The 27,943-nt window shown below is 38.8% G+C and overlaps 1 protein-coding gene across 1 annotated transcript in view; it reads left to right on the forward strand.

The window, feature by feature from the left end:
* The window catches only part of LOC134539261 (neuroligin-2-like), a 106,219-nt gene that overhangs the window by 4,013 nt on the left and 74,263 nt on the right, over positions 1 to 27,943 (forward strand). The window contains exon 3 of the mRNA XM_063381085.1: positions 1,544 to 1,744. Coding sequence (XP_063237155.1) covers positions 1,544 to 1,744 — 201 coding nt within the window. The remainder of the gene's footprint in view (positions 1 to 1,543; positions 1,745 to 27,943) is intronic.

A 27,943-nucleotide genomic window follows, 5' to 3' on the forward strand; every position in this document is an offset into this window, starting at 1 on the left:
CGCGTCCACGCGCAAGGCGCAACTCACGAAATAAACGGGAATCAATGCCACAATTGTGGTACACCTGCCCATAGTTCTCTTACTTCGAACTTCTGTTCATGAAGCGAAATCATGGAACACCTGTATGGCATTAGTGACATTAAATAAATATAGTTTAAAAAACTAAAGAAACATGCTTTTAAAGATTATCAAACTAAAAAGTAAAAAATAATTTTAAAATTAAATTTATGACAATAGTATATAAGCAATACTAGTATAAATGAGAAAAAAGCTTGAGGCGCTTTGTGCCATATTTTTTGAATATTAAGCGCCCCATGCTTTTTTCTCATTTATACTAGTATTGCTTATATACTATTGTCATAAATTTAATTTTAAAATTATTTTTTACTTTTTAGTTTGATAATCTTTAAAAGCATGTTTCTTTAGTTTTTTAAACTATATTTATTTTTAACTTTTTAGTTTGATATTCTTTAAAAGCATGTTTTTTTTAGTTTTTTAAACTATATTTATGTATAATTATCATAGGGAAATGAGTTACCGACACTACCTATTACCATCTGAGATAACTATTTGGAGTTGCAACGTCACAAAGAAATGGTAAAGTCTCTACGAATCATTTGCAGTTAGATGTATGGATATAATATTAGAATTTACCGGGGAAAAAAAAAAAAAAAAAAAACATTTTTTTTTTTCGGCGTGGCCGGGAGTAGAACCCACGATCTTTGAATCCGAAATCTGATGTCACAGAAATCGCGCGCCTTAGACCGCTCGGCTAACGAACGTAATGAAATGGGTGGGACATTTTACTGTGATCAGTCACTCACTCTTAGTCGAAAGAGTTACAGACGGACAGACAGAGTTACAGACGGACAGACAAACATACAGGTGAAGCTAATATAAAGCATGTAAAATACGAGCATAAACTAAACTATGCCTACGGATTCAACAGCTATAAAAGTCAATATGTTTAAAACAGTTATTAAGAGGCAAATAAATATAATTTTACACGAGCAGCAAAAAGGAATCATACAGTAACAAACTTAAAGAGGCATGCCAAATGCTTCAACTTGTCTCTGCGATGAATTCATTACTGCTTGTCCAGCATCATACTCCCTGGTAACTGCAAAAAAAAAAAAAAACATAACTTTTTACTACAATATAGCTATTTACACTTGAGCATATTCTTGAAACTTATGTGAGTAGGGGAGTGTGCCAGTTTGGCCCCGAACAATGTATCCGGAGTACTGTGAGTGTATGTTTCCGTGATGTCCCAAATGTGAAGGCGCGCGCCGCCAACTACGGCCTCATGAACCAAACCACGGTGCTGCAATGGGTTCCAATGTTTCATCAAGGTTTCAGTAATGTTTTTAATGAAATGTATAAAAGTTTAAGATATGTGTTTCGTGGAATGCATAAATGGACCAGAAATTTATTTTATGGAATGTATAAAGATTTCAGTAATGTATTTCATGGAATGTATAAAGGTTTCAGTAATGTGTATCATGGAATGTAGGTACTGAGTGTGCGTGTCTCCGTGGTGCAGGCTTCCTGAACGCCAACCCGGCGCCGCAGCTGAAGGCGCGCGTGGCCAACTACGGCCTGATGGACCAGATCGCGGCACTGCACTGGGTGCAGCAGAACATCGCGGCGTTCGGCGGCGACCCGTCCAACGTGACGCTGATGGGGCACGGCACGGGCGCCGCCTGCATCAACTTCCTCATGACGTCGCCCACCGTCATGCCAGGTAGGTGTCTCAAAGTATTTGATTTATTGTGAAGAATTCATGATGCATATGGAATAGCGAAGGGCGGTAGCGTGGCGGAGGTGTCCTCCTGGTCTGGGCACCCGGGCTCTGGCAAGGCTGTAACCCTTGGGCGGGGGATAGTCTAAGAGTCGTTAATTAGGGCAGTCTTTGGTTTGGTAGTACCTTACCTGCCCGGGCTTTGGCACAGATGTAACCTTCGGGCGGGAGACACGCTGATATTGATGTACCCAAGGACATCCATGTCCTGATTCGGGGGAGCTCGGCCGCCGCGAGGCTGTCCGGGAAAGCACTATACCTGAAAATGAAGGGTACCATGGGACTGATCCTTTACTGTGATTGTTCCCTGCTGAGGTTTCCTCTAATGGCTCCGGATCAGGATTGGAGTAGGAAATGTGGTGGTAGTGGTCCTCCTATGATTGTAGAACACTCCGAGGGGTCCCCGCCCTGTTGACGAGTGGAAGTGTTGAGCTACTAGCCTGCTGAGCTAGTAGAGGTTGGATAGGCCTCGGCTGGATCACGAGCAACTGGGTGACCGAGGGGTCCCAGGGATGTGAGAGGTATGGTTCCGTGACGGCTCTACTCAGATTCCACAGAAGATGGTCTGGGGGTTTACAGCGGAGCTGGGGGCGGGTCGGTGTGGGCGAAGTTGGGATGGGTCTCCTCAACCTCTCGACCTAGCCGTGCGCTCACCAGTAACATGCCGCGATTGGAAATGGCGAATCTATTTCCCGGTTCTTGGAACCCATGTTAGACACTGCAACAGTGTCAGGCATGTAAAAGAACCATCTTTTCTCCTAACCAGGATTATACCCTAGCGGGATCAGTTTCCGGGGGGAGTTTTGATGAATTAATGAGGTGTGAGCCTAATAACTCGTCATGCCAGGTACGCGCCAGGGCTTTTAGCTGGTGACGGCTCTTCCATGCTGTTTGACATTACCGTTGATTTACGCACCTTCCAGTGCAGATGACACCAATAATTAACTAGCTCTGAATACTGGTCTTCGTGTCTACTCTGCTACATTCCGGTTTGCGAGTTCTAATTTTTTTCCTGTTGTAAACAGATCGAACCTGCGAGTGAAAGTATTATAAATACTTTTACTCTAAAAGAAAACATGCCATCGAAAATTTTATTAGCACTCTAAAATGATTCTTGTGCAGTTAGATTCAAAATAACTTAACTCAGAGACTGTGGTTTTGACGATCCCTTGATAATGTGTAACCATTGTTTTGCAAAAAATTTTGAAGTGAATTTTTTTAACCATATAACATTATTTATACTTCTCGGTATGAGTAGGTAATTTAAAAAATATATTATTTTAAGGAGAGAGTTTTTAAACATTTTGAATCCTTTGACAACGAAAAGAAATTCCTTCGGCGATTTTGTGGTAAATGGTCACGTTTCATTTTGTAAAACTTTGGTATTATAAAATTTTTAGTCACATTCACAAACAAAATTGGAAACATTGGCTAACGCAGAGCTCCCTGAAGTTATGGGGGGGGGGGGGAGAGTGAGAGAGAATAGACGAGATCTCTGTGAAGACAATATGTTATTTTAGTTTGTTTTTTTTGTTTTCTTCCTTCCTCCTTCCCAAGAGGAACAACAAGTAACAGCTTTTGATCATGAACGAAAAGTATGCTGGAAGATCACTTTATTGACAATGAAAATCAAACAACGAAATTGACACACAAAAATCCCATCATTATACAAGATTTCTTGTTAATATCAGAGCTTCCTCCGTCCATATCTTTACTCGCTCACCAATGGCAAAATCTGGTAAATAAACAGAAAATAATTTAACAAAAGCACTTAAACCCTAAGAAAAAATGAGAGTCTCAACAAGTATTTTCATAAAACCATAATTTATCACTAAGTCTTTAAGACTCTTTCTCCATTACCTCTATCTGGTTTGCAAATGAATTTGAAGACATTGTTAAAATCAGTAAGTAAAGCGGAGCATTTTTCAAACATAATACTGAAATTCATTTATAAATATTTACATCATACATAACTCAATAGCCGAACGAATTTACTAGGTACTAACATTATAAAAGATTAAAAATTCAATTATACAAAAATAAAACTGCTGAAATATAGAAATATAATACTTATACCGTAGATGATGGGGTAAAACACACCTATTTACACCTTTAGCACCATACATAAGCTAATGTTTAACCAAGTGTTTTAACCAAAAACAAATACTAAACAGGTCGTGAGCATGAAGATGAACCCCACTGAAGAAGGGGTATTTTCAGGATTGCCGCTGGCATCGATGTCTTCGTCGACGACTCCTAGTGGACCTCCACAGAAAGTCCTCTTCAGATCGCCTACTCCAACTCACCTGCCGAGAAGCACTCTCCTTCCCTGCAGGGGCGGATCCAGTGATCAGTTTTGGGGGGGGGGGGAACTGGTGCCCGAAGAACATTGAACGGTATTGACAACATGGTTCTTATGGAATCCTGGGCATAAAATAATTGTTATAGAATATAACATAGGCATATAATAATACCAACCAGAAGAAAAAAATCAAAAATTAATTTTAAAAAATTAAATATCAAAATTAGTAAGCAAAATTTTTTATTACTGGAACAATTTATCTCAAGTAGAATGTAATACTTGGGGCATTTACAAAGTCATGGGGAAATGAAGTGGGAGGAATTGCAAATTATTCATGAAAAAAATTGGTTATCTAACTGGATTACTTCAAAACTGGCTACTTACAAAATCTAGCTAATTTGAAAGTACTGCAATTTTAAATTCTTAGAGACCTTCCTCGTTTCCAATAAAAAAATATATAAAAAAAATTAAACCATGTTTTTTGACTGTAAAATATGTTTGGTAATTTCCGTAAATCTTTAAAAATAGATTGAGCTGGTTTTGAATAAAAACACTTTAATTAATGTAATATACACTGTTTATTGAGTATTATTTTATATTAATGTAATAATATTCGTTGTATAAATATGACATGACATAGAACATGTAATATATGCTGAATAAAAGCATATGAAATAAATTATTTTGCATCATATTGCAATTTAAGAATCATCATTAAGTAAAAATATCTAATTAGAGAAAGATACGGCGATTGCCAGATTTTGAGAAACGCTCAATCACGTGAAAAGGGTCCACTGGTATGTCATAATGAATATGGAGAAGAGCGAGACCCTCAATCATTGTAGTTCGGAGCCACGTTTTGGTGCGACGTAACGTTGAGAAAGTTCTCTCTGCGCTGGCATTGCTGACTGGAAATGTGCAAAGAACATGAAGCAGTGTATAAATAATGTTGTATATGTCCTTGTCACAAGCAGCTAGTGCATCAATAGCTGTTTTGAGAAGTTCGGCACACCTAGCTTTTTCAGTTTTCCATGTCTGCTGCCAGTGAAAAATTTCACCTTTTAACTTTATTAGCTGAATTTCTTTGGTGCCCTCTAGTAATTGAGAAAACTTGTTTACCAGGAACCGAATTGAATCGTTTATTTCAGCTAAGGTTGTGTTCACTATCAACTGTGGAAGTAGAACTGGGAGTCTAAATATATCAAGGACTTTAGAAGAAAATCTTGTCTTGATATCTTGTAATATGCCATCTAGAAGTGGTATGAATACTGAAATTCTGTAATAATCCTTTACAGATTGCGACTCTACTGGTACCGGGTAGTTACTGCGATGAACCTGTCGCCCAACAGTCCTGGGTTTCCGAAGCTCAACATTAAGTTTCTCTGCCATTTTCTCTGTCTCTGCATAAATTTCTTTGAAGTAACTGTCACAATCCGCACGACGAGTCTCTAAGACCGAAATAACATTTGTAATGCTCTTAGAAGCATGTACAAGGTCAAGTGTTTCTTTTTGAAGAAGTTTGCTCAAAGGAAGTGTAAGGGCCAGAACATTACTGAGGCAGAAGACAGCAACCAAAAATTTACTTTCACATAGAGCAGCTATAAGTGATGCTACTTTTCCAGCTACAGTTTTGTCTTTCCAGCTAGAAATCTTCTCGAGAGATTCTATTATTTCTGGCACATCAAAAACAAACTGAAGTACACTGTCATGTCGTTCGACCCAACTTGTATCTGATAAATGAGCTAGTTTTTCCCCCAAGAAATTGAAGAAGAGTTTTACTGCATTTTGGAAAAGAAAAGAAAGAAATAGTTTCTTTCATGATACCCACTGCATTTTGGACCGCATGTATCTTTGAAGACTGAGATAGAGAATTGTTAAGTTTGTGATTGTAACATGGCATTTCCACAGCATTGGTTGTCAAACTCAGCACTTCCTTTACTGCACCTCTATCTTCTGATAACATGACAGAGCAGCCATCAGTACCAATTGCTACACACTGGAGGGGAAGAAGCTGCAATGATTTTATTTTCCTGATAATAATTTGACCTAGTGACTTTCCTGTAAGAGACAGTTCTTCAGTGGCCGTTCTGACTAGTTTGTTTGTTGAATTATCTTCGATACCATTCTCAAGTATTGAAAATTTGTTGTTTGTTTGGAGAGCTGTGGTTTCAGACATATCACCAAATGCATCTATAAATGAAACAAAATCTTCCCTTACAACCGTATTCTGACCAAGATGTACATAGTGAAGGACAAGACTCACTTGGGATTTATTTGACATGTCACTGGTTTCGTCAAATATAATAGCATAAAACCCAGATAATCTTACTCTCTTGAGAATTTTATCTAATATGTCTAGTCCACAGCAGTCAATAAGCTCGTTTTGCACAGTTTTGCTGATAAATGTAGCATTAAAATGAGCAGTTTTAATGTGATTTTCAAGTAGTTTATCTCCAGCATCCACTCGAAAACGAAGCATTGCCCGAAAATTTCCTTCATTATGAGATGGAGCATCGGTAGTAAGTGGACCATCATCCCGATGACCACGGAAAGGAATATTTTGCCTTCCAAGTAGTATAACTGTTTTCACAATCGGTAGTAGTTTTTTTCCGATTTTCCTCAGCCTCTTCCAAATGTTGTTATTTGACAAGACTTACTACCTCGGAGCAAGGATTATGATATGTCTTAAGGAAGTTCTTCCCCATGGCAACTTCAGTCATATGGTATTGATGGCTTGCATGTTGTTCCAAGTAACCTTTAGCTCCAATCAAATTTTTAAAATTTGTAAGAGGTTCTGTAACTAGAGTTTTGAGGGGAACATTTCTGCAGTACCCACCTTCATTCCTAGTTGTAAACCATGGACAATATTTACAAAACAGACCTTTTTTAACATCTGATAGAACCAGCCATTCTTTGTAGGTTTGCAGATGACTCCGCCTCACAAAATTCCGCACAGGCTTTCCAGAGACAACACGGGTGGAATGTGGAAACACATAGGATTCTGGTGGTTGCCACGGATTTTTTAGCAGAACGGACTTAGTGTAGTCATCAATATTTCCTCCAATAAAGTGGCCAATGTCACTGGAAACACTTCCAACAGAAGACGAAGAGCTAAGTAATGCTGAATGTAATATGCCATTGTTAACCTCATCTGGATAAGGCTTTTGGATATGATATTGGTCAGAATAGCTTGAAGATGACGTAACTTTCTCATCATTATTGATAATCGATGTAAAATCATTTTCCAAAACAATATCATTGTGTGTTTTACCACAATTCAAATCAGTGGGCTGCTCAACTGATTCTGAGGCATCCTCAGAATTCACTTCCACACGTGACTTCTTCTGAGGTGGCCCAAAGAAAGAAGATAGCAAGATTTGTTTTCCTCCTTGTTGAACAGCCTGTTTGGAAAAAAAATCATAAACTAGTACAAAAGAATGTTGCAAATCAACATTTTGAGTTTCTGTAAAACAGTGAAACCAACACAAGAAAGTGTTTGGCAATTTGTTGCACTTTTGCCATGCCTATTTTGAGCTAGCCCCTTGACGACAAATTAGCTTGGACACGAGTGTAATGTGTAATTTTAAACAGGTGTTAAGTATTTGCGATATATTATTTTACCAACACCTAGTGGATATTACTTCAGCAGCTGACAATAATATCTTTAGTTTGGTGGAACACTCGAGTATACAACATACCCGCAAATTTATGTAGGCGGTAGGCCCCTAATTTAATGAACTTGCGCGAGACACAGCATTAAACATGTTTGGGTTAACTGTATAAATCCGCACATATCATATACATAATTTTGTGACAGTATTAGACTGTAGTAATTTGTGAAGAGTAAGAAAACAGTTATAAAATGTCGCTTACTGCGAGCAATTTAAATGTGTCTTTGATGTTAGAATATGAAACGATGGAGTGTTTTGATATTTGTAATGCTTTGGATGTAGTTGTTTTAAGGTCTTTATATAAACTATTATATTTCTAATGCTTTTTAATATTTATAAAATACATGGTCACCTTTGACTTTGTATCACAGTTTAGTTTAATTCTGCTGACTGCCCTTTTTTTATTAATTATTACTTTATAAATGCACATTTAATAGTTTTTTTTTTGCATTTGACTAAGAAATTATTTGCATGCGGATTTCTTAGCTAGGTTACAATTTAATATTCGCCAGATGAAACTTTTTAAACAGTTTGTAACTGTGGTTGGTGTACTAAACATACTGGTAAAAATATTATTAACTTCAGATATTTTTTTTGTTTTAATTAATTCAAATCTTTTCATAACAGTTAGGTTTGCTTCTGCTTATTGTTTTTGATTTTTTATAATTTTCGAAAGTTAGAGTATTTGAATAAATAATTTTTCATAAATTTTAGAAAGTTTACTGTTTGGGACTGTGGGGCCAGAAAACCAGAGTTGTTCGCTGATGAAGTCATGAAGTGAGACACTGGTCATGGTGTAACAAACTATACTTAGTGATGAGATGCTTGCGCCTGTTATCTCGCAAAAACTTGTGTTGACTTCACTGAAAGGCATTTGTGTAGCTACAGTAGGCTATTCTAAGAGACACTCACCATGCTCGAGTAATCCTTGCCACCATACACCTCACAAAAACATGATTTACTGAACACTCACTATTACATTTTCTATCACTGTCTTTCTGCTAGTTTTCTTTTAAAGCGCGCGATACAATCTCAGACACTACAGTTATCAAACAGAGTTGCCACATCCGAATTGAGAAATCCTTCCAAAAAAAAGGCACAAATTTCCCATTCAAGATACATGCTATCATTATACAGTTGTTACCAAGCAATTTTCCCAATTTAGTTGTAATAAATTCCTCGACAAAATCATAAAATAGTAACATTTGATACAAAAAATATTTTCAGATCCTTCGACAAATGAATGTACGGTGATAAAAAAAAAAAACAGCCTTCCATTTTTTTTTTTGCCACTGGCTTTTGGGGGGGTAAATTTCCCCCATTTCCCCCCCTTTGAATCCGCCCCTGCTTCCCTGGCAGTGCTCCATACTCCTTTTATTAATTACAGTTTTATTACAATTTGATTAATTATTTTTTGTGTATTTTACATTTTTTAAAATTTTTTTGGATAATAATTACGGATTTGCAATATGGTGACCGTGACATTTTAATTCAAGATGGCTAAATGTTTTTTTTTATAAAATTTAAAAAAAATTCCCGATATTCTTGCATAAAATTACTGATTTTCAAGATGGCAGCCGTAGCAATAATTTCAACAATTATGTCCTAATTTAAGATGGCGACATTGATATCCTAATGGTGGAGGTCACAACCTCGGTGGTTTATAACAGCTTGTCGCCGGAGAATTTAAGCCACTTTAGAGGATTTTCAAGCCGCTGGCATTTTGGAGGACTTAAAAGGGAAATTTTCACTCAAAATGTGAATTTTTCCCTCGAAATAGGGAAATTTTTCTTTTTATTTTTGGAATTTTTAATGTAATCGTTTCCAAAAAATGGAAATTTGGGCGGATTTTGGAAATATTGTGCGAAATTTGACAAATTAATGTTGAGTCATTTATTAACAATTTTGGCAGGTTTTGAACGTGTAGGTCAAGTTCAAGGTCATCTAAGATGACCGCCATTTATTTACACTCAAGATGGTGTCGGCAATCCTCAATCCTCAGCCTGAAGCCTATAGCAGGACCCGCTATTATATACTACTTCAATTGCAAAGAAATTATTGTAGCATCAAAATATTATTAATGTCTAAATCACCCAAATTTATCAAAGGTAAATGTTATTGCAAATATACTTGTGATTCTTAAATATTATTGATTAAATTTGAACAAAAATACATTTAAATCAGCCTAATAGCTTATTTGGCATAAATAGAGTGGTTTTACCGTTGAGCTAGGAACTGTCAGAAGATGGCATGATGTGAAGTAGTTGGTTACTTTCTGCATCACCATCGACACATCGCAACACACAAAAATTTCTGAAATGGCACCTAGTTAGTTGAAAAAGCATGAATTTCAATTTCCTTAAAACACAGTCATTTAAAAATGGTTTCCACAATGCAGACACTAAACTTGGCACACGATAATTTGGGAGTACCGAGAGCATTGAGCTGACCGTCAGCTTCACATAGTATCCACTAAGGGATGCATTTATTACCACTAATGGGTTGTGCAGTGCATGCTGCGTATAGTCAAAAGAAAAAATTGAGACCGAGAAACTTTGCATGTGACGTTTCCGCTGGTGAATATTCTGCTGCGTGTTAGCTTCCTTGCCGCCCCATTGTCTGAATCTAGCTATGGTTCCGGCCGCCAGATTTCCTTGAATGATTGATTATATTCACTAGCTGTGGGAGCCTTCTTTGACGGGTTGGATTATCGTTTCTTTGCAACACGTTCTCATATCAACGTACACCCATATCCGTATTTATCTTCATCGCTACCCGGAACAATAATGTTTTCTACTTTCATCAAAGATTACTGTGTAAACCAGTTGCCCATAAATAGTTTGGCACACTACAGGAAAGATATTGTAATATTATACAACACGTGGCTTTGATTATTTTTGCACGTATGAAATAAGTTTTTTGAGATAATTCTGAATATTTCTTACGAAAAGTGGCGCAAAATATTACATGTTCTTTCATGTTTCATTCAAGCATTTTTTTTTTTAATCCATGGAAATAGTACGTATAATCCAATATTTAATCATTGGACTTTATTTTGTTTTCTTATGCTTACTGATGTGCGCAGTCAATACTGGAAAGTTATTCGGGAAACGGATTACAAATAACTATTGGAGTAACTGGGAAAACACTTATCATACGTGCCCAGATAACAATCCGAACCCAGAAATACTATAAAAACTATTTTGTAGTTATATAGTTGTTTTCGTGTAAATTTACAGATATCTGTTATTTTACAAGAACATTTCCGTTGAATTAACGAAATAAATTCACAGTGAACGAAAATAACTGATATCAGGAGTATAGTAACTATATAGTGGTTACAAATGATGAAATATTTTATATTTGTATATTTTATAACCAAAATCTTTACTTTTTTCGTAGAAATAGGAATTAACCCTATTGATATCGATGTTATGACCCGAATCGCCCTTTATTATCTGTGTAAATGAATTTGACTACCTATTCCATAAATAATTGCTTTTTTTATTATTTTCGGAATGAAATAAATGATACGGGATAATCCAAAGCATTGGTTCAATCTGTTTCATAAATTCAGAAAATAATTTTTTGATACATAATTGAGTGACAATAACCCAAAATTTTACAAGAGAGTGAGTTGAGTCAATTTAAATTATATTTATGTTATCTTACTGCTTGATTAGCTCCATAGATATGATAATGATCATAATACACAACTTAGTAGTATATAAATGGGCGCCCTAGCGAAGGGCACAAGGTCTGGAGCTAGAGCGATGTCCGCCATCTTGTATTGTAATGTCACGTCGGCCATCTTGAACTGAAAATTCCTTAGAAATGACTCAAAATTTCTAAAAAAAATTCCCTTTTTCGAGGAAAAAAAGACCCCTTTTTGAGGGAAAATATCCTGTTTTATTCCTCAAAAATTTGAAAATTTGAAATTCGAAATGCCTCAAAATAATTTTGCATTTGAAAAAACCAAATGTTCTAAAAGCGGCTTAAGACTGCTAAAAGCAAGTCGCCGAGGTCAAGACATTGGCCTTGACTGTAAACTTGAATTTCTTTAAATTTTGACCAAAAAATTTCCAAAACTATTTTTAAAAATTTTTTCTTGGAATGTTTAATTACTTAATCCATTTCAGTTCTCGGTTACATTCCCGGCAAGATTAAACATTTCATTTATTACTTTAAAAAAATTAAAAACACTTAATTACAATTTAAATAAAATTTTAGTAAAAAATAATGTCACACCCACCATCTTGGATTCAAGAACGTTACCATTTTCATTAAGGCGGCCATTTCGAAAATTATCATCAGAAAAAAAATTATAAATATTTAAAACTTCATAAAAAAATGAATTGTATTACAATTTTGATAAAAAAAAGTTGTACATACGTCACGGAGTCTTCAGTTCGAACCCAATGAAGTCATTCGACCGAAGATGGCAATAAATCCTTCCTACACGGAAGCTACCCGTAGATTGACCTCCTACCACTAATGTCAAGGAAAATACATATTACATCAGCCAGTATGCCATCATGGCAATGTTCTTCTTTTCTTATGCTAGAGAAAACTACCACCATCTTGAATTATATTATCAAACGTCACACTCCACAAACGTTGCAATTTTCATTACGGCAACCATCTTGACATCGAGCAGCCCAATCCACGAACGTTCTACTTTTCGATACGGTTACATCTTGAATTATAATTCTATGTCCGCCATCAAAAAAATTGTGTGACAAACCCTTTTCTTTCGATTCTTATGTCTTGTCCGCCATATTGTTGCTGTCTGCTGGAGGTCGCCATCTTGGACACCAACATATTTGTTTCTGCTGATTGTTCCTAGAGAACATCGAAATCGCTCTGTCTCATGCACGTTAAGTTCAATGATCCATTACCTGCCAATTTTGCAGTTTGCTAATTTAATTTTGTATACAAAAGACAATGGAACCGAGGTGATTCGAACCATGACAGGTCGGACCTCTGAGTTGGAAAATATACGCCTTTTACAGCATGGATATCGAGAATTAAATAAGGTATTAAAAAAATAACACATATTCAACTTGTAATTTTTTTTAATTTTAAAGAATAATAGCATCTCCTTTTCTAAAAAAAAAAACTCGATACCAGGAGCGCTAGTTAACACGCATCACCTGATAGAGAGCGCTGTCGCCATCTTGATTTCAGTAATCGATACGAGGAGTGCTACTGCCACATAGTAAACATGCCGTCAGCCAGAATGTGCAGCCGCCGAATTAGTTCAATTTTTATCTGCTAGAGTGTAGGGCCTACACATGTTTATTAACAGAAAGTCAACTTTCGCGATATCCGGCATTTTGTCAGCTGTCTTGGCCAGTCATCTTTAATTCCGTATTTATTAACCTAGAAAAATATGGGAAAAATTACAAAATACATTTAAAAATCGCTTATTAATATACTGATTTAACAATAGATCATTGAATGATGCAAACAATTAATTTCAGGTAAAAAATATATATTCATTAAAATATGATGAAAAGCCTAAAAGCTGTTTCAAGTTTTTATCAACCAGCCTCCAGTAAACAGATCATGTCAAAATGGCCGTCATCTTAAAAATTCGTAATAATAAATGTAGATTTTCCGGAAAATTTCAAAATTAATGAAAAAATTATTTATTAAAATATGATAATTAAATCGATCGATATCCATTCTTAGTTTGATTATCGACCAGTGATAACAGAAACTAAAACTTAAAATTAAATTAAATTATATTTCCCCTTACAGTAGTATATAATAGGGCAAGCTGGGACAGGCTTCAGGCTGTGGTGTCTGTGGTGTTTTCCGCCATCTTGGATTGTGACGTCACGGCGGCCATCTTGGATGGTTGTGACCTTGACCTTTGACCTTGACCTTGACCCCGGCGGCCATTTTGGATCCGCCATCTTGGATCCACCATTTTGGATTACGTCATTGTGTTCTAGAAAATTCCGGTGATGTGTTTTCCGCCATATTGGATGATGACGTCACCGTTGCAATTTCCGTTACGGCCGCCATCTTTAACTTTTTTATTTATTATCCGATTTTAATGAAATTTTTTTTAAAAATTATAAAAAAATTCAATTAATAAAATTTTAATAAAATATTTATAAAAAATATACTTTTACGACACGGAGTTTGGAGTCCTCGGTTCGAACCCGACGAGTGCAAAAAAAAAATTAAAAATGGCGACCGATCCTTCCCTCGTGGTGGGTGCTGGCAGACTGACTCCCACCACTTTTATTCAAAGCATATATAACATCATCTAGTATGATGTCATGACCGCCATCTTGTCTGCGATGCTGGAAGCCACCATCTTGTTTTCGGCCGCTAGAGTACGCTGACGCCATGTTAGTTTAAATCTTACCCGCTAGAGTGCAGTAATCATTTATTATTGCTGTGACACCCGCCATCTTGTCATTCGGCCGCCATCTTGGAATCATGTAATAATGTAGCTAGAAATTCGGGAAAAGTTCCAAAATTCATTAAATAAATTTGTAATCTATATACTGATTGATTAGATCGAATAAGGTCCTTGGTTCGATCCCTGCCCGATACAAAACAACTTTAATTTTAAAAAAGTACCACTAATGTGTAAGGTTTGAGAAAATAAAAACACCGCAAGTTCTTTTAAAAAATACTTTTATTACATACATACTACACTACTACAAGTACAAAAAAAATACACAGACAAATTACTAAAGCCTTGTGGATTTCTCCACGTCTGCATCTGCCACCCACGAATTGAAGCGAGGTGGAAAGCCCCACCACTTGACGTAGGACCGTCCATTTCTTCGTTTTATAATCTTCTCCACCAAGTACGTATCGGGATACAACGTAGGCTGAATCTCTTCGGCATAGAAGCCGCCATGGATAGGTTTGTGGTCCAAATCTTCGAGGTAGTAGGTCCTAGGCTCTGATTCACGAACATGTGTCACACGGAAAAGTTCGGGACTCCAGTTCGCAGTGAAACCTTTCTCGAAGATACCTTTCTGCTTGGAGATTCGCACAATGTCGCCGACGTTAGCTTTACGCTTTCGTGGATCTTTCTTCTTCGTGTTGGGAAAAACTGTTTGAAGCAGGCGATTATCCTTTACGTCCTTTGGCTTCATTTTCGTGGTAGAATGCACAGTGGAATTATACTCGCTTATTAGTTTCGGCAAGATGTCAAGCCACTTGTAATTTCCGTTAGCCGTGAACTGCCGCCACATCTTGGAACGCAAAGTTCTGTTAAACCTTTCGACAACGGAGGCTTTGACGTTACTAAATGTAGAGTAGTGTTTGATGCCATACTTCTTCATCAAAGCCTTGAAGGTCGCATTGTAGAATTCTTTCCCGAGGTCCGTTTGCAGGTGCGACGATACACGTCTATCACGCAAAATATTGTTCATGGCCTTGGCTACGTCAGTTGCAGTCTTTGATTTGACAGGTCTAGCCCAAGCGAACTTGCTATAAACATCGATGACTGTCAACATGTACTTGAAACCTTTATTCAATCGGGAATACGGTATCATCTCAACAAGGTCCGCCTGGAATAAATCATCAATTCCACGAACTATGACTTTGCGACGAAGGTATTTCCGTCTAGCAGGAGCATGAAGTTCGCGAGCAATTCCGGTTCGACTCATTGTATGTAGCCGGCTTCCTTCAGTTCTTCAAGTATGGAGACTATTTCGTTGATGTGCGAATAGTTTCCTACACTAAGCGATGCATGTAGAATTCTAAGGCGATCAACTAATTCATTAGGGTCGTCCCAATATACATAGTCAAATGTCTGACCACTTTCTAGCTTTTTTAAACCTTCGCCATGTATTGTTAGTTCACTGAAGAGATTAGCGAGAATGTCGATTTTTTCATGATCTACGTCTTTATATACACCACTATCTGGATCGTTATCGCGAAAATGTGCATTGGTTAGCTCTAGCAGTGTTTTGTACTCTTGTAAGTCGTTGTGAGAATATCCTTTAGGCTCCCTGCGAAACAGCAATTCGTACAGACCCGGAGTCCCGCGCGTTTTGAACTCTGCTACGCGCACGATATTTCCTGGTAGAAAGTCTATTTCTTTAGCACCGAGGAACCATTTATTATGTTTTCTGTACACTCCGTAGGTCGTGTCATTATTCCGGCTCGTAAACGATATCAGGTATGGTCGGACCATTGCATTAACGTGATGTCCCTTTTTCGGTATTTTTTTCTTGTGCATGGACTCTGTACTTGTTAAGTCCTCTTCTTCTCGATCTGGTTCATACTTTCTCTTCTTTACAGTCGGCATTTCATCTTCAACTTCTGTCTTCACAATGAAGGCTGGTTCTTCCTTGTTTTTAAGTTCGTCGAGGCGACTAGTGATTGGTTTAAATATCTCCTCATTTTCCATCTCACGTGCAAGTCTGGTTCGTCTAGCAAGTAAATATTTTTCGCGAACAGACTGTATAGCTCGATGAAGGTCACTGGCCAGGTCCGACATTGTACTGGCTGAAAACTTATTGCAAGACCTCCTTTTATACTTTTCTATTCGTTCGCAGAAACTTATTTCTTGTGTTTGGCCAAATCTGAATTTGTTGACGATTGAGATAGTGATGAAAAGTCCTCAGATCGTCCCGTCTTTGTGCATTCGAAACTTCGATCATGTCGCGAATGCGAGAATCCGAAGCTTCCACGCGCTGGTCTATGGCTACGAGGTACTCAAGTAATTCATTTTTCACCCCGTCTATTTTTTGAGCCAGTAGCGAAATGTATTTGCGGATAACGTCGTCATGAGACTTGAGAGCAGTACGTAAGTCTCGACTGCTACGACCGAATTTCGAAATGCTATGACTCATGTTTGGTGATAAACTGATCGAAACCTCGTCTGTACCTGCCCTTATATAGAGGCCAGTCTTTGACTATAACTAGGAATCCGTGTTCTTCTTTCCAACACAAGGAGCACATGTCTTTGAATTCCTGGAATGTCATGTTGGTGTTTACGTGATCGTCGTAAGCGTGGCGTAAATTAAGTTCGTCCATGCGAAACAAAACTATGACATTTGCGTTGTCTCGTAGGAGATGTTTTGGAATACGACTGTACGTCTGACACAGGTAAACGCAGTCTACCTTGGCGTGTCTGCCCATGGAAAAGTACTCTTGTATTATGCCTTGTTTCTCGCACATTACATCGTCGAAAACAAACACGGAATTGGCTTTTGCTTCGCTTGGAGGTACAACATCGGTATTATCGCTAAACGGAAAATACTCCAGACCATCCACGGATCGTAGAACAGTTGCTAGGCGCTGGTACTTTGGCTGTTGCAACGACTTGGAATACAAGTAAACGTTCTCGAACCGAAGACCATTTGGTTCCTCCAGTAAACTCAGTAAAACACACGTTTTACCGCAGTTGGATGGACCCGCCATTATGCAACGTACGGCAGAAGGCAACAGTAAGCCATGTCGTGATTCACGCGCACTAAATACATCGTCTTGCGTAATGCGCACGGGCAAACACACGTCTTGCTTGACGACCTGCATTGTACTAAAGTAATTGTATAAAAGAAGCGTATTTATACTTTCTGGTCAGTTGTGCGTAATGACTCGAAGAGGTAAGAACAAAAAACACATCGGCGCAGGACTCGTGAACTCGCTGATAAACAACCTACCATTCGAGCTACACATTCCCGGCTACAGATTCTGCGGCCCCGGCACTAAACTAGCGAAAAGGTTAGCTCGCGGTGACGTGGGCATTAATTCTCTCGACGAAAAGTGCAAGCAGCACGATATCGCATATTCATTAAGCAAGGATCTGGAATCCAGGCACCGGGCCGACGAGATATTGGCACAGGAAGCCGAAGATATAAGTAAATCGTCGAACGCGGGACTAGGAGAGAAAATCGCAGCGTGGGGCGTATCTAAAATCATGAAGGCAAAGACGAAATTAGGACTGGGTGCTCGTCGAGCCAGCTACATCAAGTCAAAGACTAACTCACGCAAGACCAAGAAGCGCAAGATCGGTGCAGGCGTGCAAAAAGCAAAGCAAAAATTACAGACTCTCGACAAGAAGATTATAGGAGGATTCCTTCCTTTGCTTTTGCCTGCATTGGGTGCTCTCGGAGGCCTTATCGGTGCAACGAGCGGTATAGTGCGGGCAGTCAACACTTCGAAGAATGAGCGCAAGCAGTTAAAAGAAGCACAGCGACACAATGCCAGCATGGAAGCCATTGCCATCGGTAAAAAAAACGGTGCAGGACTGTACTTGCATCCTCACAAGGCAGGACGAGGCATGAGAAAGAAACGTGTAAAGAGAAAATCCTAAGTTCCCTACCGAAACGAACGCTCACCAACGTAGATTTAATAAAGTACGCACGCAAACTGAAAATACCAAATTTCCGCGGCGTGTTTATGCGAGACACTTTGCCCAGCAAGCCAAAGACACGTGAGTGCGCCATAATTAATTTAGACACGTCGGCGGGTCGCGGCACGCACTGGGTGGCGTACATAAAGTCTGGAAAAAAAGCTACTTACTACGACAGTTTTGGAAATTTACGCCCTCCGCCCGAACTGCGACAGTACCTGGGCCGGTCCACTACATTGTTTTACAATTACGAAACGGAACAGAGGCCTAATCAAACAAACTGCGGACACTTGTGTCTTCGCTTTTTAACAAACAAAAATTAGCTGACAAATAAAAAAAATTGCTACTTAAAGGTTGTGCAGTGATGTTAATTTATTAGTCATGTCGATAACACTTACCCTGACAGGTCACGCATCTGAGCTGCGGGCGGTTCATTTCCCGCCTCTGGATTTAGACGGAGAATCGAGCATCGGACTCGTAGATTTTCAAACGTATAATGCCATACCTAATATCGACGAAGAAAACTGCAAGATCTGCTTCCTGAAAAGTAATGGGACCGCTCATAAAATACGGTTACCTGTTGGCTCTTACGAAATTGACGACATTGCAAATTACATCAGGGATATGTTACCACAGGATGTAGACTTTCAACTGCGTGGAAATCCAAACACTCAAAAAAGCATTCTAACATGCAGTGAAAATGTCGACTTTACGAAACCTGGCACCATAGGTACCATGCTCGGATTCGAATCAAAGGTTTATGATACGGGAAGAACGTACGAATCTACGCGCGCAGTAAACATTTTACCTGTGAATGTCATAAGAATAAACTGTAATTTGGCAAGTGGAACGTATCTCAACGGAAGACTAAGCAACATGCTGCACGAGTTTTCGCCGATGGTCCCGCCAGGATATAAACTGGTCGAAGTACCGCAAAGTATCATTTACGTTCCAGTCGTCGTGAAGTGCGCACACGAAGTCGTTGTCCGAATCGTTGACCAGCGAGGACGATTGGTGAATTTTCAAGACGAAGAAATTACATTACGTCTGCACTTGAAGCGATGGGCATAAAGTTCGTAACACCGAACAGTTATAAAAGAAATCGTATTGACGTGAACAAGAACAGTTCTCTACCAGACATCGGTGCATTAACACCTGACAACATAAAGTATCTTCTCAGTATTGGACAAGTGCCGAATAAATATGGAAGACGAAATCCTCAACGTGGAAGATCCAGTCATTTTTGATGACAGCATTACGAAAATGGAATTGCACGAGTACCAGCCTTTCCTGCTCGGATCGTACGCACTACCATCGGAAGTACGCATTGCAGTACAGCACCAAGATATTTGTACTTTACCTTCGCAGTCATTTCTACGTATAAGAGGCACGCTTACAAAAGCGGATGGTACGCATCCGACAACGACGTCAATATCCTGCAATGGTATTCTTCACCTAATCGAGCGCATTACTTATGTACTCAATGGTGTCGAGGTAGACCAGACGAGAGATGTAGGCATAACATCTGCTATGAAAAATTACCTTTCGCTCACTCCAAATGAACTGTCTGCTGCAAAGATGGCCGGTTGGGCTCTCGAGGATGAATATAAGCTTCCGGTTTATGCCGAAGGGAAGTTCGAAGTTTATGTTCCTCTGCCCATGCTTCTTGGATTCGCTGAGGACTACAAGCATATAATCATTAATTCGAAACAAGAGCTCGTACTGCTTCTAGCCAACACGCACATTAATGCAATTGTCGCCGCTGCAGAAAACCCTCAAGATGTCTCGCTAACACTACAGTCTATCGAGTGGATGCTGCCCCACATCCAAGTGAGCACCGTTGAACGAGTCAAGATGTTGAAGAACATAGAAAATGGCAAGAATTTCGATGTGCCATTCCGATCCTGGAGCCTGGAAACTTATCCTGGCTTGCCTCATAGTCAGCGTATCAATTGGATAGTAAAGTCCAGCTTCGCTACGGAAAAACCAAGATACATCATCGTCGGGCTTCAGACCGGAAGACAGCTAAATGCAGGAGTAAGTCGCTCCGTATTCGATAACTGTCAAATACGTAATGTAAAAATATTTTTAAACAGCGAAAGTTATCCGTACGTTGACATGAACATGGACTTTGAAAGTGGAAGATTCCTTCTAGCATATCAAATGTATGCCAAGTTTCAGCAAGCTTACTATGGACGGAGACAGTCACCGATACTGAGTCCCGACAGTTTCAAGAACAAGGCACCGTTAATGGTGTTTGACGTTTCCAAACAGGATGATCGAATAAATTCAAACATCATCGACTGTAGGATCGAGATAACGACTATCGGAAATATTCCACCAAACACCTATGCTTTTTGTCTGATACTTCACGATCGGCTTGCTTCGTACAATTGTCGAGACAAACTTGTGAAAATCCTGACATAAATACTGTTTCGTTTTCGATAATAATTTAGTTACGACCGAGCATTGCTAGCGACAAGATGTACTGCAACCTGCAAGGTTTCCAGAGCCAAAATGGATTCGTGCTCAAGGAAATTAGCGTCACCTCTGGAGACAAGACTCGAACCCGCAGCTTCCGACCTCCGTATCCGTGGAAACTACTAGACGAAAAAAGTAAACGGTCGAACGAATGGCTATGTAAATATTATCACGGACTAGAGTGGGACGAAGGAAAAATTCCGTACCACCAAGTGAAAAACACTATTGGAGATTTACTACTGCAAAACGAAATAATCTACGTTGCCGGACCTGAACAGAAGAAATGGCTACGAGAACTGTGCGACGTTGGAGCAGCTGAAGTCGTAGATATACAGACCGACTACGGCTGTCCTTCCCTGCGCAAGCTTAGTGCAATATACGACATGCAGCCATGTGACAAGTTTGAACGTGTCTGTGCCTGTACAAACTCGCAGCTAATGCAGAAATGGCACACACAATGTTAGTAGGAGCCTGCATATATAAACGTCGTACCTATGTACGTGCCTTCAGTTGACGTTCGACCTGCAAGAAGATGTTTACGTTTCATCCTGCTAACGTGTACGTGAGCGCAAGACCTAGCTTCAGCAGTGTCGAGTACAGCTACTGGGATTCCGGATATCTACGTACATATACAGAAACCTGTGATGGAGGTGCTCAGCATTGGCGGTTTGCGCACTTTCCTGTGTCCTACGAACCGACTCAGCAGCTGGTAGCTTGTTGCGAACCTGGAAACTGTGCCGTCTATCACATGAGACCACACACAATCCTTCCTGCTAGCATCGCTGAGGTAGTCGCCTCGTCTGCATGTGCAACACCAAACATGGACGTGTTGCAACCTGTTGCGACCTGTGATGCATCTACGCAGGCGTCTAAACGGTGTGCGTCTCGTCATCGCAGTTCAGGCAGTGAATCTGTCCCAACTAGCACTGAGCCAAAGCCAAGGCGTAGACGTGGTCACAGACGTCATCGACCATGTCTTGTCGGAGTTGTCAACGTCACAGAAGATGACCAGCTGGAAACCTGTGTTCCTGATCCTGTGTCCTGCGAACCAGTTGGAACCGGAGTCAACGAACCAGTTGGAACCGGAGTCAACGAACCAGTTGGGACCGGAGTCGACGTGTCAGTTCGTGCGGCATTAAAGACTTTGCTTGTGAAAATGCTTGATTTCTTAACCTAATATGTATTTGTGTAATTTTTATAAATAAATGTGTAAAACTTGAACTCGTATGCTTTTTATTTCTACAATTTTTAGGTACCTAATAGGAAAAAAAAATAATTTTAAATACAGACATTATTTTGACTCATGAGGTATACCAGTAGACCACGGGTATATAAGCGAGGTTCAGACGACTGGACCCGCAGTTCACCTCTGGTCACGGTGCAGTACGGACGTGCTCTCTCCATTAAGTTTCGTGAGATTTAGTTATGTCGAGCGGAATAGAATGTTTACCGACAGCAGCTGGGACCTCGATGGCAGCAACGATGATGGAGTCGGAGATCCCGATACCGACTGCAGAGGAGACCACGGCGGCGGTGGAGATCCCGATACCTGCTGCAGAGGAGACAACGATACGTGCTGTTCCATCATCAGCTGAAGTTTCACCATCTGCATTCCAGACTTCAATTCATGAAGAGCATACATCACATCAATGCAAATATTGTGACGCATCATTTACTTTCACTTCAAATGCGCGCAGACATGAAAGAAGCAGCTGTCAGAATAATGCTCAAAGAATACTGTTTCAGTGCAAAAAGTGCAATAAACTAATTTCACGTCTCGATAGCTTACATCGTCATTATAAAAAATGCTCCGAGATGTATAATGAACATGGTTATTGATTTGACTCATGTGTTGTACCGGCTAATGAGACTATATAAGTGAGACCCCAGGTGATATGGACTTCAGTCCGTCTCTGGCTGCGGTGATGAACGGCTCGGATAGTTAGACTTGTATAACATAATGGACCAGTATCTATCTATTCTTGAGAACTCGATGGCATCATTACCAGTATCAACACCAACCTGGATCGAAGGTCTATCATCATCAGTGCAGAGCCCGATGACAACGATGTCTACAGCTACACCTGCTCTCTCAGCACAGCGGGAGATTTCGACGCGTGCAACATCTTCTGCAGAGCAGACCTCAACGGCTTCAGAAGTTAACATGTCAGCAGTGTTACAATGGTTGCCAACAGTTCCAGTGGCATTGATGAAGGAAGGTGCATCCAACGGTGTTCCATCATCCGGCTGCACGTACTGCGAGAAGATCAAAAACTTGAAATTACGTGATTATGTAATACACAATTGTAGTGATAACTCTGAACGCATTAAATATCAGTGCAACAGATGTTTAAGCAAGTTTGTACAATATGGAAGATTAAAACGACACCTCAGGAATTGTGATAGACTGGCTGTACATTCATCGGAATCAAGCTGTATATTTTGTAACAAAACATTGGCAAATATTCAAAGAGCACAACGACACGAAATATATCACTGTCCTTTTAATGAAGTCGATAATTCTGCTTTGTGTGCAAATTGTGGTGTACCAATATGTCGACCTGATAAACTGAATAGACATTTAAAGTCATGTAAAGGACTTAGTCTGTATAGTAAGAAGACTGTTTCAATCGAGAAATCCACAAGGCTTTAGTAATTTGTCTGTGTATTTTTTTTTGTACTTGTAGTAGTGTAGTATGTATGTAATAAAAGTATTTTTTAAAAGAACTTGCGGTGTTTTTATTTTCTCAAACCTTACACATTAGTGGTACTTTTTTAAAATTAAAGTTGTTTTGTATCGGCCAGGGATCGAACCAAGGACCTTATTCGATCTAATCAATCAGTATATAGATTACAAATTTATTTAATGAATTTTGGAACTTTTCCCGAATTTCTAGCTACATTATTACATGATTCCAAGATGGCGGCCGAATGACAAGATGGCGGGTGTCACAGCAATAATAAATGATTACTGCACTCTAGCGGGTAAGATTTAAACTAACATGGCGTCAGCGTACTCTAGCGGCCGAAAACAAGATGGTGGCTTCCAGCATCGCAGACAAGATGGCGGTCATGACGTCATACTAGATGATGTTATATATGCTTTGAATAAAAGTGGTGGGAGTCAGTCTGCCAGCACCCACCACGAGGGAAGGATCGGTCGCCATTTTTAATTTTTTTTTGCACTCGTCGGGTTCGAACCGAGGACTCCAAACTCCGTGTCGTAAAAGTATATTTTTTATAAATATTTTATTAAAATTTTATTAATTGAATTTTTTTATAATTTTTAAAAAAAATTTCATTAAAATCGGATAATAAATAAAAAAGTTAAAGATGGCGGCCGTAACGGAAATTGCAACGGTGACGTCATCATCCAATATGGCGGAAAACACATCACCGGAATTTTCTAGAACACAATGACGTAATCCAAAATGGCGGATCCAAGATGGCGGATCCAAAATGGCCGCCGGGGTCAAGGTCAAGGTCAAAGGTCAAGGTCACAACCATCCAAGATGGCCGCCGTGACGTCACAATCCAAGATGGCGGAAAACACCACAGACACCACAGCCTGAAGCCTGTCCCAGCTTGCCCTATTATATACTACTCCTTACCTTACATGGAGTTTATTAATCATTCTCTCTACGAAAAAACTACTCTATACAAGATACCAGTCCGACGAAATAAATATGTTGCCGCTGTGCCTACCATGGAAGACTAATTGTTCGATGCATGGAATAGTTTCCAACAAGTTCATATATATAATGATAGATGTATAGTCCAGGTATCTTAAGACCAAGAAGCCAGCACATGTACAATGTCAGACGCATACGAGACCAGACTTCTCCGAACCACAAAGCCTTGTTCGTCAATAACGAATATTACATATTTCAAGCAGCCAAGTAAATCTCCGAACTGTTGCACCTGAAGTATCGATAAAATCAATTACAAGCAGTTAGATCAACGGAAAATGTTTTACGCTTACAAAAGGACCAAGAATCCCTAAAAAAAATGTTTGATCAAGACCAAGTAAATATTCAGAGCTGACTACAGAATGAATCAGGCAGGCTGATATGGTTACGAAATTCCGTCCCCAAAGGAAATTAAAAGAGGTAAATATGTTTTTTTACGATAAAAGTAGATACTTATCGCTGAATTTAATTAAACTAAAATTATTACATTGACTATCGACGGTAAATAAACCAAAATTTCCAACCACTTTTTAATATTTTACGAAATTCTCTCTCTCTCTCTCTCTCTCTCTCTCTCCCCCCCCCCCCCCCCCCCTAAGTTCGGGTAAAAGGAGTAATTTTGGTTTTATGAAGAACAATTTATATTTTAGAATCTACCAGAGTCTGTGATAAGATACTTGGAACGAAAAATTTATATAAAAAGTAAAATCGAGCTTTTTTTCGTGTTTCTTAATTTAATCGCTTAGGGATGGGGATAGCGTAGGTTTGGTTTCGTGGTAAAAAAAAATAGTATATCCGAAGCAAATCAAACAGAAGTTTATAAACTCAGAAAAAAACATGATTGATTTTTTTTTCGTTCGTTGAGGGGTGAGAATGGGGTGAGTTAAGGTTTACAAAAACATATCTGAAAAATAAAGTGTGATGTAAGAAACTATAGACAAAAACCATAAAGCGTAATGTAATTTATTCTTAATTTTAAAAAATTCGGAAGCTAATGTTGAAAAAATTGTAAATTTGCTTTCCTAATAATAAATTATGTCCCCTAAAAACAAAAAAAAATGGTTATTGAATACTGGGTATGAATAATAAACTCACTAAAACGACAAACTTCCCTTAACCATATTCCATAGTTAAACCCTTAATGGGGTGAAAATTAAGATGTTTGTTATTACTGAGAAATATTAACACCTTATATATTTTAAAGGTGAAGTTTAAACGTTGAGCATAAATTACATGCATAAAAGTAAATATGTGTGTCTTTTTTTTCATATTTATAAATGCCTACTACGTAAGTGAAATTGTAGGAGGCCGAAGTCGTATCTTATAACAATAAAAATCACATATCTGAAGCTAATTGATTGGTAAATAAGATTTTGGATAAACACATATTTATGAAATGTGAAAATTTTGATGTTTCGAATGATCGTTTCTCAATTGCGTCTTTAAATATTACCCAAATTTTGATGAATTTATTAATAATATTTATTATATATAATAGATTATAACATATCATATCACAGTTCTCTAGGAAATAGCCATTAAAAACCTTTACAATGGTTAAACGGTCCGTAATAGCAAACGTGTGGGAAGCGAGTACTAATTTATTTACATATAAAGCCTACTGCCTAGGTTTAAAGTAAAAACATAACGTTTACGTAAATCCTATTTTATTAAGTTATAATAAAAAGAATAATTTATTACAGGCATCATTTTTTGCTACTTTATCAGTTATTTTCAAAGCAGTAAATATGTGCATGTAAGCGGAGTGCATCAAAGGCTTTGCAACTGAACGTAACTTTAACCCATCAACGACTGGTACCACATCTAGTAACACATGAATATATATTATTTCATGAATACCTAAACAATAAAAATTAGAAATTTGATAAAACTATTTTAAAAGCCGTCCGTAGGCTTCTTTGGCATGCGTCTCGTAAACCATATGTATTTATGGCGTGCCACTTCAAGAGTTTTATTGTAAATTATATTCAAACAATCAAAATCATTATTCAACATGCAAATATTTCTCTAAAGAAAAATTTATATTTTATTTTTAAAAAAATATTTTGAGTGGAGTAGCTTGGCTTCTGGGTTGTAGCCGTGTCCTTGGCGAATAATTCACCGACGTTTCGGTCTACATTGCAGTCGCCATCATCAGGGAGCAGTTACCTGCTCAGGTAACTGCTCCCTGATGATGGCGACTGCAATGTCAACCGAAACGTTGGTTAATTATCCTCCAAGGACGCGGCTACAACCCAGTGACAATGGCCATGAAAGCCTGCGCACATTACTAATTTTGCGAATGAACAATATTACATTCCTTACTTTATTAATTTCTTCTAGATACTTATTTTATTATAGTTGTGTTGATGAACTTTCAGGGGAAATGCACAAAGAGGGCCGAAGATATAAATAAAGACTTGCAATTCTTGTGGGTTTCTCCAGCGAAATTAGCTGGAAACAGTTCGTGAGACTTCTCGTTCGCTTTCTACGAAGCAATAATGAGCGATGCACTGAAGTTGGGGAGGGAGTGAGGGAGGGAGGGAGGGAGGAGAAGGAGTCCAGACCAAAGAGCAGTCCCGGGTGAGCTGGTCTGTAAGTCCCAGGGACGGGAGGCATCTGGCGGGAGCAGTTAAATATGCGAGATGTTTGCGCCGGCCTGAGAAGACAGTCAGTTTTGTTTAGCATTCGAGGAGGTGAAGGAGTGGTTTATAAGTTACTTCGGCCTCGCTTTTGCTCCTCCTTTCGCCCACCCGCCATCCCACCCTCGACTACTTCACCTCGGAGGACTTGAGGGGGGATTCGCAACAGTGCAGGGACCGTAACTAGCTGCATCTTGGCGTAACTTGGGAGCGAGCGGGAAGAGCAGGCCCTGCTGCCCCGCAGGCGCCGGGGTCGCGCATCTCCCAGCCGACTTCTCCCCGAGACCCCAAGCAGGAAACCGTTCATGAGGCGAGCGGTAAGGAACATCTCCCAGCCTGCAGACACAGTGGAGTCTTTTACAACTGCACCACGGTAGCATTTTCCTTAAAACGTACATGTCTCAGTCCAAAAAGAAATTAGACAGCTAAAACTTCTAAAACTTACACTAAATTACATATAAGTAAATCACGTGGTTTTCCATCCAAGGTGTCCTGTTTCAGAGAAAAAACCTAGATAAGTCAGAAATTGTTTTAATTTCTGGAAAACATTTAGGTAATAGGATATATGGTTTGGCCAATGAATTTACATTAAATGGCTATGCTGTTACAGCCTTTGGTCTGTTTGTTATATTTTTATATTTAAGATGATAATGATTTACTTTGGAAGTGGCGGGCATTGGAAACGATACAAAACAACAACACTTTAAACCCCAGAGGTGACACTAAAGGCCCAACAACGAAGAAAGTCAATGTCTCCCTGAAAACACTTTGGGTACAGTGGATCGTTAGCTTCAAATTAATAAATTTAAAAAATGCAGGTTCGTCTATAGCTGAGCTTCTATTTATTTAGCTTTTATAGTTAATAAAAAAACAAACATAATTTTAATAATAATAAGTTGGTTTGATAAATAAATTAATTACTACTTTAAAAAAATAATTGGGCTAATAAATAAATAAATTACAATATATAGTATGGGTAAGTACCTTAATAAGTGATAGTTTTATAATAGGGGCCGGC

Source organism: Bacillus rossius, chromosome 15 (genome assembly GCF_032445375.1).
Source record: "Bacillus rossius redtenbacheri isolate Brsri chromosome 15, Brsri_v3, whole genome shotgun sequence".
Classification (NCBI taxonomy): domain Eukaryota; kingdom Metazoa; phylum Arthropoda; class Insecta; order Phasmatodea; family Bacillidae; genus Bacillus; species Bacillus rossius.